The 12,127-nt window shown below is 31.9% G+C and overlaps 1 protein-coding gene across 1 annotated transcript; it reads left to right on the forward strand.

The window, feature by feature from the left end:
* The first annotated feature begins 2,324 nt into the window (after positions 1-2,324).
* On the forward strand, positions 2,325-4,745 carry LOC106366938 (ubiquinol oxidase 1a, mitochondrial). The gene is made up of 4 exons (XM_013806620.3): positions 2,325-2,822; positions 2,899-3,027; positions 3,946-4,434; positions 4,518-4,745. The coding sequence occupies exons 1-4, from the start codon at positions 2,460-2,462 to the stop codon at positions 4,575-4,577; spliced, it is 1,041 nt and encodes a 346-aa protein (XP_013662074.1). The 5' UTR covers positions 2,325-2,459; the 3' UTR covers positions 4,578-4,745.
* Positions 4,746-12,127: the final 7,382 nt, after the last annotated feature.

A 12,127-nucleotide genomic window follows, 5' to 3' on the forward strand; every position in this document is an offset into this window, starting at 1 on the left:
TCATGGTTTGAAATTTGAACCTTAAATACCATGTGCATGCTATATAACCATCTCGGGCAACAAATATATTTGTTTACTTAACAAACGCAATTATATAGATTTCTAAAACGAAATGACCTTGTTTTTCTCGGACATGGGAGCTTGCGTAAATGCACAATGAAGGTGGGGTTCAACAAATTTTTTTCATTAAAAAAATAGCGCCAAAACGACCTAGTATTGAAAAAATGTTAAAATTATACACAGTCAAATACACATAAATATGGCCGAGGGTTATATTGCGGTTTGACTGGCACTTGGAGGGTTGACCCGTGGATTTTTGAGTTCGCGGATTAATTTGCAAAAAAAAACCACATTGAGGGTTTTTTTGCAGAAAACCCTTTAATAAATTGGCTTGCACATATAAATCAAATGACCGTTCTTATTTATTCGCAATCATTTTAGGATAAATAAATCAAAACAATCAATCTTATCTATAGTATATGATATATAATTAAATTTAAACGATATGAAGTATATATATATATATATATATTAATATAAACACCCATTAAAATAAAATTATTTATTTCTATGATTTTATTATCATTGTATCTTATTATAGAAAAAAATTTAAACATTGATCACAAAAGTTTATGTGAGACTTTTAACAGTTTTAGTAATTTATACTCGTTTTGAAAAATTCAAAATACAACATATACAAAAAAATCTAAATTTTTAATATATGATTAATGTAATCGTGTAGTTTATTTTAATAATAAATAATTAAACAAAAATGATAGAAAGTATACAGATTATTCCGTAGGTTTTATTTAAGAAAATAATATATAATAAATTTCAATTTGTTAAATGAATGGTCCATAATGGACATACTATATAATATAACATTCCCTCGCAATTTAATTTTAGACTAACAAAATTCTCGATTGATTTTCAAGCCGTCACGTAAACAAATTAACATTACAATTACGTGACAACTCAGCATGACATTTTTTTAGTTAGTACAAATTACAGGTTCTAAGCTTTTTAAATGTTCCTCTATTAATATATATGGGATGTTAAACCATTGATCATTAATTTTTAACATAATAATTTTAACAGTTTTAGTAATTTTGTCGTTTTTTAAAATTCAAAATATAACATATACGAAAAAAATATATATTTTAATTATATAGCTAATTTGATTGTTTAATTTATTTTAATAATATAAAATTAAACAAAAACGATGGATGAGATATAAATTGTTATCAAATCTTTATTATTAAAATCATTAATTATCATATATATATATTAGTCATATTTGGTAATTCCGTAGCTTTTATTCAAAGAAAGAAAAGAAAATAATAATTGTACATTTTAATTAATTTTATGATTAATTTAATAAAAAATATAATATATACTTAATTGGACCAACATATGTTTTAAAGATTCTGAATTTTATTCTGGTAATGACACGTGGCTAAACTTAAAAGGTTAATGTTTCTTAGTTAATATATAAGAGATAAATGACTTCAAATATATATAGAAATTCTCAAACAAGACAATTTACTTTTCTAAAATCAAAAACATGCGCGTAACGCACACATATATATTCATCTAGTAAAAAAGATAGCTCAAGTTTCAAAAAAAAAAAAAAAAGATAGCTCATATACCAATTTTGTTTCAAATACATCCTATTATTTAATATAAGGGCAAATCTCCAAAATAACACATTTCTAAGTTTATATCACAAAAATAGCACTCAAAAACTAAAATGACCAAAATAGCATTATATCTTTTAAAAATTTTAATTTTTTTATTTTTCAAAATTTGAAATCTTATCCCAAAACCTCGTTTCTCAACCCTAAACCCTAAACCCTAAACTCTAAACCCTAAACCCTAAACCCTAAACCCTAAACTCTAAACTCTAAACCCTAAACTCTAAACCCTAAACCCTAAACCCTAAATTCTAAACTCCACCCTTTAACTCTAAACCCTAAATTTGTGACTTTTGATAAAACATTAAGTGTTATTTTTGTGACTTTTGACCTTGAGTGCTAGTTTGGGAACAAAAACTTGATTTAGTGCTATTTTTGTTTTTTTCTCTTAATATAACTGCCAAATATTTGAATTTAAATGCCAAAAATGCTTCTTTGTATTTTAGCCAAAAAAAAAAGAGGTTTATTTTGGACAAGAAAGTGTTGAAACAACCCAACACGACAGCATTCAATTCTACCAATGAGTTGTCACTTTTGGCCACCACGCAAACTTCTTGGTCTCCAAGAAAAATATACACCCTTTGCTAATTTACATATATACCCTCAAAGAAAAGTACAAACCTTTCTAGAGACCCCCTCATCATAATAAAGAGCGTGTGACAGACACGACTGCAAAGTAAAAAAGAAAAGTTTCTCTTACAACATTCCTATATTCTTGGATTTCTTGATTCTTTCGATCTTCTCTTTTTTGCGATCTCTATAACGATGATGAGTCGCGGTGGAGCCAAGGTGGTGGCGTCGCTGCTAAAGTCTGCTCGACCACGGTTGTTCTCAACCGCCACTACGAGTACGATCCGATCCATGTCTCACGAGACAAGCCATCTCTTGAAACCTGCGGCTGCAGATCTAGCTGGCGTGAACACTTGGATCTGGAGTGGAGCTGGAGGCGTGAGATTCGCGAGCACGGCTAGTTTAGGAGAGAAAACACCGAGTCAGGATGAGAATCCGAAGAAAACAGAGGACGAATCATCCACCGGAGGTAACAAAGGAATCGCTAGCTATTGGGGTGTTGAACCGAATAAGATCACCAAAGAAGACGGTACTGAATGGAAGTGGAACTGCTTCAGGGTACGTTTTTATATATACAATCGTTACATCTTCATGAATTACTATATGATTTGAGATTTGTTGGGATTATTGGCAGCCATGGGAGACGTATAAAGCTGACTTGACGATAGATCTGTCGAAGCATCATGTACCAACGACGTTTCTTGACAGATTAGCTTATTGGACTGTCAAATCTCTTCGTTGGCCGACCGATCTCTTCTTCCAGGTACAGATTCTTCCTCTCCCATCTTTTTGAAAATGGAGAACATTCCAATCTGATGTCGTCATTGATTGCGTATAGCTTCAAATATTTTATTTGATTTTCTTTATGGCAACTATCAATATTTCATTTCTCTTTTGGAATATTTTTTTAACATTATATCGTGCACTCTGTTAGTGCGTCCATAATGCTTGATTGTAGTAATAAGAAATTAGCGTTGTCATGATCTGTCAGGTGGGTATCGTACCTTTCAAATATTAGTATAATTTTATTATTATATAATTAATTTCAAAACCATTCATAGAGTGAATACATATAATTTGGGTTTGTAACATTTTTGTTCTTCAAAGGGAGGGCGTTTCTCCTTTTTAGAAAAAAATTAGTTTAATCCTTAGTAATTTTGCAAAATACCTTAATGTTTCTCATGTGGAATTTCTCATTTTCTCTAAAAAAATTAATAAATCGTTGAGAAACTCTTTTAATGTTAGTCAGTTTTTCCATAGTTAATATTCTGATATTTAAAAAAAATTGTGAGAAACTTAATAAAAAATTAACTCGTTGATGGTCTAACTTGAATTTTTTTTGGAAGAAATTAGAATAACTGAGAGTAAAATGAAAAAAAAAATATTTAATTTATTTATGTTTTTCCTCTAGTTTTAGCTTTAAATTAATTAAAAAAAAAGTTTTACTTTAAAAGAAGAACAACTTATTAGAGTAAAATGTAGAAACTACTTTTTTCAACTCTGATTTTACTCTTAATTCAAACAAACAATCCAACTCCCACACCGTATATCTTATGCCCACTCGATCCTTCAATTGTGTTGGAGCTCTCATTTCAAATGATATAATCTAATATGATTTTTTTTTCTTTTTTGATAAATCTAATATGAATTGTTGCATTAACATTTGCATCCATTTACGCAGAGGAGATACGGGTGCAGAGCTATGATGCTCGAAACTGTAGCAGCAGTGCCCGGAATGGTTGGAGGAATGTTACTCCATTTCAAATCTCTCAGACGCTTTGAGCAAAGCGGAGGATGGATCAAAGCTCTTCTAGAAGAAGCAGAGAACGAGAGGATGCATCTCATGACATTCATGGAAGTCGCTAAACCCAAATGGTACGAGAGAGCTCTTGTCATCACTGTCCAAGGAGTTTTCTTCAACGCTTATTTCCTCGGTTACCTAATCTCTCCCAAGTTTGCTCACCGTATGGTTGGTTACCTCGAGGAAGAAGCAATCCATTCTTACACTGAGTTCCTCAAGGAGCTTGATAAAGGTAACATTGATAATGTTCCTGCTCCGGCTATTGCTATTGATTACTGGAGGCTTCCTGCTGATGCAACCCTTCGTGACGTTGTTATGGTGGTCCGTGCTGACGAGGCGCATCACCGTGATGTTAACCATTTTGCCTCTGTAAGTGTGGAGTTTTTCTATTCTTTCTTTTTGAAACGTTATATGTTATGTACTGACTGATGATGAAAATTGTCGACTTGCAGGATATTCACTACCAAGGTCGTGAGCTAAAGGAAGCTCCAGCTCCAGTTGGATATCATTGAGTTTAGCTATATCTCGTTGAATAAGAAGACATTGTTTTTCACAAGTTTTAAACTTTGTTATAAAGAAATTTGAAAGGATATATATGGCCTCTTCTTTCACTTGTATATAAGACCACCTCTACTAAAGCCATACTTTGGAATCGATGCATGAATGTTATATTTGCTACAGTGTTCTGTTTTTTTTTTTCACTTGAAAGTTATATTATTGCACGACTTGAGATTTAGTTTATTCGTTTGTAACGTTACATAATGTCTCCGTCCACATTCATGCCCGCAATAGTTATATATTCATCAGCGATAAATTTAATCTTTGCAAGTTGTAATATCCTAGAAATTCTCTATACCTATGAATGTCTTCCGATGAACAATCATTCAGTTCAAGTACTGAGCTGACGCCGCCATGTTGTTCACCACCGTCTTCGTCGTCTTCAACAATAGCTTTCTTATATCTGACCTAGACGTAATGTATGGTTTTACTGTAAACTAGCTGGAAACATCTAAGAAAGCTATTTTAAGATGGTTAGGTATAGTAGTTTCTTGCCAAACTGATGTGGAAATACAGATACTGAAGTATAGGAACACTAACGAATATTTTAGAGTATACGTCTCTGTTTTTTTCCGGACCCCATGCCTCTCAAATATAAAGCAAAATTAAGAGTCTTTATCAAATAGCGGTAAAGAAAAAAACAGTCAGTTATAATAGAGACATTGATCAAACAATTATATTTGGGTGATTATGTGCACTTAACCACTTTCTTTCAAACTTATCATCGACTTTTTCTCTAATGCCACCAAATTAAATATATTGATCTGTCCACTGGAACAAGAGCACCTATCAGGCAGCTCTTTTCGACTGGCAGTTTACGTCAGTATAATAGCAATCACGATAGCCAGTAACCTTAATTGTTTGTTTTCTCCATCAGCAAACACTACAAGAAAACAGCGGTATTCTGACGGACATACCGACGGAAAATGAAATCCTCGGAATTTCCCAAAGAATTTCCGAGGAAACCCAAAATTTGGTTTCCTCGGAATTTCCTCGGAATATACCGACGGAATTCCGAGGAAATATCAATCCGTCGGAATATTCTTATGAAATACCGAAGAAAAATGTGTTCCTCGGAAAAAACCGATGAATTCCGAGGAAATATTATAGCTGTTGGAGAGCCGTTGGGGGATTTTACAAAATTCCGAGGAAATTCCGACGATGATGACTCGGAAACAGACTACAATTGATTTTTTTTTTTTAAAGAAATACCGAGGAAATTCCGAGGAACACTTGATATACTCGATCGATCGATGTGTTTTTGAACATATATCCATCGATCGATCCGTTTATAAAAAAACGTTCGAGATTTTGTTCATTCGATCTATTGAATATCCACATCGATCGATCGGATAATCTAATCGATCGATCACATTGTTACGCTTTGGTCCATCTTAGTGATCGATCGATGCGTTTTTGGACATATATCCATCGATCGATCCGTTTATAAAAAAACGTTCGAGATTTTGTTCATTCGATCTATTGGATATCCACATCGATCGATCACATTGTTACGCTTTGGTCCATCTTAGTGATCGATCGATCCATTTTCATTTTACCGGGCAAATATTTTGCGAAAATTGAAATTAGAATTCCGACGGAATTCCGACGGATAGTATCCGTCGGACCCTAGGTTTTATAACCAGTATCCGTCGGACCCTAGGTTTTATAACCACGAGCCGCTTCTTCTTCCCCATTTCTCTCCTCTTCCTCTGCGCGACTCCTCTCTCCTCTCTAGCGATTTTCCCCTGAATTCTGACGATATCTCCGGCGATCTCCCCCTTCTCTTACACAAATCATGTAAGGACCCTATCCCACTCTCTTAGGTTCTATTTGTTAGGTTTTTGTGTAGTTTTGATAGATTTTTGTTAGGGTGATTGGTTAGGATTGTGATTTGGTTGTATAATAGGTTTAGAATTGTGATTTGGTTGAATAATTTGTTTTGTTGAATTGGTTTAGAATTTTTTTATTATTTTTTTATTTTTTTTGTATTTATAAAATCGATTTTTGTATATAAAATCGATTTTTGTATTTTACAAAACGATTTTTGTATATAAATTCGATTTTTTGGATTTTACAAAATGTTTTTTGTATATAAATTTGATTTTTTGGATTTTACAAAACATTTTTAATATCTATAAAAGTTTTTTTGTGATTAAAAACTATTATTTGAGATTTTTTTTTTAAAAAAAATATATATATATTTATATTATATAAATTTTTTACTTATTAAAACTATTTTTTGTATATTAGAACTATTTTTATATATTTATTAAACATTTTTAATATCTATAAATCTTTTTAGAATGATTAAAAACTATTATTTGAGATTTTTTTATATAAAAAAAATAATTTATATATTTCTATATTTATTAAATATATTTTTTTTAATTTACAGGTCTCATGATGATCAGACCCGGCCTCGACAGCGTCGTGGTCGTGGTGGTACGGGGTCAAACATGGTAAGGATGATCGAATATCTTTGTTGGAGACCCAGATGGCGGCTCAACAGACGGGCTATGAGGCACAGAGGAGGGCTGAACCAGCAAATGATGGAGATGATGCAGAGGATGTACCCGAACGAGGTGTTCCCGGAAGTGCCAGACCCGTAGTTTTTTTTTTCCAAAAACTCGGAATGTTTTATTTTTATTTGTGAAACTTTGAATATTAATTAATATGATTTCAATTTTAATTTTAATTTTATATTTTCGAATTTAAATTTCAAAAATTTTATTTTTTAAAAAAAAATAATATTTTTTACATTCCGAGGAAATGAAATACCGAGGAAATTCCGAGGAACACTTGATATACCGATCGATCGATGCGTTTTTGGACATATAACCATCGATCGATCCGTTTATACCGAGGGACATGTTCCTCGGAATATTCCGAACGTTTTTTTATAAACAGATCGATCAATGGATATATGTCCAAAAACGCATCGATCGACGAAGTTCCGAGGAAATATCCTAACGACGTTCTTCCTTGGTATATTCCGAGGAGTTTCCGACGAACTAGTGGTCTTCGGAATGTCCTCGGAAATTTGTTTCCTCGGAATTCCGTCGGAAAATTCTGAGGGATTTCCGAGGAAAGAAGAAATTCCGAGGAGTTATTTCCGAGGACTTGTTAAGTCGGTATGTCGTCGGAATAACGTTATTCCGACGATATACCGACGATTTTTTCCCTCAATATGTCGCTGTTGAAAATGGTAGAGGAAAAACTAAAGGACTTCCACATACCTATTCCATCATACATTATTAAAACAAATATAATTAATTATAACTAACATCAAACGTTGGCATAAAATATTTTGAATATTTTTGTCTTTTCTTTATCTAGCTCTCCAATTATATGAATAACAAGTTACAAACACGTCTTAATCAGTTGCGTAGCCTCTATCTATCGGCGGTTTCTAATATAAAGTATGTTTTAATACTTCAAAGACTAATCTAGTCTCATAGTATAAACTATAAAGTATCATTATGTGTGACAATGTGTATTCTAGATTTGAATGATATGTAATTATTATATGAAAAAATAGTAATGGTGCCATGTTAGTTGTACATTGTTTTTAAATGCCTCTAATCCTCTATCAATATAATATCCCAAAATATTATAATTACCATTACTATATAGTTTAAGTATATGGTGATATTAAAATACAAAGAGCTGGCATTTTTCAATATAGCCGTCTATTCAACTAAAAATTTTAGATGATTTGTATTAAAATGACAAATTCACTGTTATTCAAACGAATATTTAAAAAATACTTTAAAATCTAGTGTTATTGAACTTGTCATTTTATAAAACATTCCGAAATCTGTTGTTATTTAACAAAATTTAAATTGAATATTTTAAAGTGTTTTAAATGTTTTAAGAGTATTTGAGAGGAGTTTTTTTAGTTATAAAAATAAAAATTAAATCTCATGGTTTTAGATGAGATTCTAGAGTTGTTTAACAAAAATCATATCAAATTATAGTATTAACCTAAAATAATCTAAAAACTCAATACAATCAAATAACTTCAAATTTCAAATTCAGTACATCCTCGTAGTACCTTGATTAAGAGATTTTTTTTACATATATTTTTATATTCGCATACGACACAGATAATAAAATATACTATAATGTACCAAAATTTTGAATATGCTTTTTACGTTAAACCGCTAAATGTTTCTTTTTACTGAAAAACCTAAGAAAAAAGTTTTCAATCCAAGTCTTAAGCATTGGTGGCCGGTGGCCTTTGCCGCTGGTAACCATCTTCTATTTTGTTTTTTGATTTGTAAATTTCTTGTTTTATAGATCGGATAAGTCTTCGCATAGGCGATTCTCTCTTCGCAAGGCGATGTTTTTTGTTGTGTTCTTCAACTCATATCAGAGCAACAGTTCATGTTTTCTTCATCTATCTCTGTTATGAGTTGATCATCCACTCTTTCGCGATCTAATTCAAATCCCGTTTAGCTTGTGATGGGGGATCTACTTTGAAGGATAAACTTTGAATCCTTTTTCATAGAAATCAGACTCAACCGTTTGAATTTCGCCGGAAAATCGGCTATGGTTGAGCTTTCTTGATGGAAAGGAGGAGAAGATGTTGGATTTATCTCAACCGCTCCAAAGTGATTCAGTAGAGTTTGGCGCTCGTGTTGAGCGGTCCAACGAAGAATCTATTTTTGGTCTGTCTGAGCAATCCCAGAAGCAAACATCCGGAGATGTATGTGTTTCCAGTAACTGGCGACGGCGAAAGGCGGAAGAGTTTCTATGGTACCGGCGAAGTGCTCCAAGAAACAATGACGGAAAAAAGATGTGGAGGCGAGATTCTCGCGGCGGAGAAGTTTCATTGACGGCCGAGCTTGCTGTCTCTAGGGTAAAGGACACGTGTGTTCTATGTGTCTCATGATATCACCTTCTTGTGACGTGTGTGCAACCAAATCCGTCTCCTTTGTGCTTTTTTTTTATTAATTTCTTTATGTAATTTTCTATTGTCTGGGTTTGTATTTTTAGAAAATACCATGTAAATGCCCTTTGGGCTTTAATTTGCTTATGAAAGCAAAAGTTGACACACACAAAAAAAAAAAACCTAAGAAAATAATCGCTTTACGTAGTCTAATATTAAGCCGTTTGTCAAAAAAAAATGTTTAATATTCTGATTGAGAAATCTTCCCCTGACGGCCAGGGTTAAGCGAACGATCAAAATAGATGCCACGTTGGCAAAAGGCAATGAAGTCACCACGCACACACTTGTCAATAGTACGAATTTTCTATCTGATATTTTCATCAATGATTTTATCTTTTTTTGGTTCCTTTATATATTTATGTTATCATTCATGATTTTAAAGTGAAATCAATAACTCGAAAAACCGACTAACTTATTTGGCAGGACCAATATTCCAACGTGGCATTTTCAATGCTTTCTATTATTTTTATATTTTCACTCCTAAACTGCTGCATACCACCGGGAATGGTCGTGAGGTTAGCATTTTCTTTTAACTATGTTCTTGATTGTTCTGTAACTACAGGGAGATATTTAAGCGAAAGAGTAACGACAGAAACAAGATCCAAGCCCACGAATATAAGAAAGCGATTTGTCGTGTTTATACTTAATCACGAGGATTTGATCCTAAACAGGTGCTGAATCTGTTATTCACGCGCTTTTAAATGGGTAATTGTAAAATTATGTGAATCTACTGCTTTAGTATAGTTATACTGTTATTAATTAAAAGCATGAATCCTGACCATTGACCAAAAACTTGGTGGTGTTCACTGTTCTTATTACAAAATCTAATATTTTACGTGGGCCCTAATAGACAACAACATTCAATTTAGCTTTTTAAAATATCGGTGAATTTAATACTGGCTAATAAGTACAGATAATATTGTAATTTGAAAATCACGTTATTAGATTGTCAAGTAAAAAGTAAACATTTTCTGTAATTTTAGGCTCATTTTTATTTCCATGTTACTGTATTTTCTGAGAAAATGTCAAAAAGGAGAAAATGTCAAAATATAAACAATGAAAAAAGCTAAATTACGGAATACTTTTTGGTTAGATCCACCAAATAATTCAGTATGCTAAATTAATAATAATATAAATGAAAATTACAAAATAATTAGTATTTTATATTTTAATATCTTGGATAAAATTATCTAAAATCCAAAGTTGTTTTGTATATTTGTAAAAATTATAATTGAGTTTATTTATTTTTAAAATTAAATAGGAAAAATTAAAAATGAAAGTAATTTTAAATCAGTAAAAGAGAAAAAAAAAACTGAGAGTAGCAGGGAAAGAAAATTTGATAAAAAAGAAAAAAGAGGAGCATGCAGTTCAACATTGGCAGCTAACTACGGGCCCTACACTTCTAGGAAGTTCCGTGACCGCGACTTGAGTGAAGAATGTCCCACATGCATTTCTATCTCTTCTCATCTTAACCGTTGAGCGTTTCTCCAATGAACGGATCGGATCAACCGATTGGTGCCAAGTGCCAAGTCAGATTGCGAAAAATATTAAAATAATAAAACAGAACAAATCTAACGACTGAGTGACGACCATTTTGCTATGGCAAGAAATGATCTCAGCCGTCGATTCTCATTAATGGGTTGAATTATATTAGATTTGTGGACCCACTGATTAGTTTATAGTTTATAGTTTATCGTTTTTTGACATGATAGGTTTATTGCTTAAATAACAAATCTAGTGATTACTATACGTTAGCTCGGAGATTTTTATCCGAGATTCGGATTCGATACAAAATTCGATCCGGATTCGATCCAAAATTCGATCCAGATCCGATCTGAAAATCCGGATATCCGGATAGTAAAATATTGGATCCGTCCAGATGCGGATATCTTAATTTTTAAATCCGGATATCCGGAACCGTAAATTTTATTAATAAATATTTCAAAATAGTAATATCTATATATAAAAATTAATTTTATTTAATATATTTTCATTTTTATAATAGTATATATAAATTTTATGTAAATTTTGTAATATTATACATAGAAATAATTAAAGACATTATATATATTTTTATTTTTAAATTATTGTTAATATTTTATATATATATTAATAATATTTTTTATTTATTTAAGGATCCAAATCCGGATCCAGATATCCGCCGGATATTACAATTTTTAGAAAGATATCTGACACTCGGAAATCCGAGAACCCTGGATCCGGATAATGATAGTAAAATTATAGAACCGCCGGATAAAGATCTGAATCCGGATACCTTAAAATTGTCCGGATATCCAATCTGTCCCAAGTCTATTATACGTGACCATATATTTAATTTTTTTGAGATATTTGCAGCAGTTGTCCAAAAAAGAGAGAGAAATTTGCAGTTATGTCATTTTGACTATTTTTTCCATCTAACCTTGGAATGATCAATATATGATTGATATGTTTCTCAACTGGATTTGATTTATGATTGCAAAATATGATAAATAAGATTGTTAGTAATTAAATGAGATATATATTTCCACAAAATGAGATATATGTTAGTAT

This window comes from Brassica napus, chromosome C3, assembly GCF_020379485.1.
Source record: "Brassica napus cultivar Da-Ae chromosome C3, Da-Ae, whole genome shotgun sequence".
Classification (NCBI taxonomy): Eukaryota; Viridiplantae; Streptophyta; class Magnoliopsida; order Brassicales; family Brassicaceae; genus Brassica; species Brassica napus.

Coding starts and splice junctions, on each gene's coding strand:
- LOC106366938 (XM_013806620.3), top strand. CDS start 2,460: ATGATGAGTCGCGGTGGAGCCAAGGTGGTGGCGTCGCTGCTAAAGTCT. Junction 3,028..3,945: donor CGACCGATCTCTTCTTCCAG/GTACAGATTCTT, acceptor CCATTTACGCAG/AGGAGATACGGGTGCAGAGC. Junction 4,435..4,517: donor ATGTTAACCATTTTGCCTCT/GTAAGTGTGGAG, acceptor GTCGACTTGCAG/GATATTCACTACCAAGGTCG.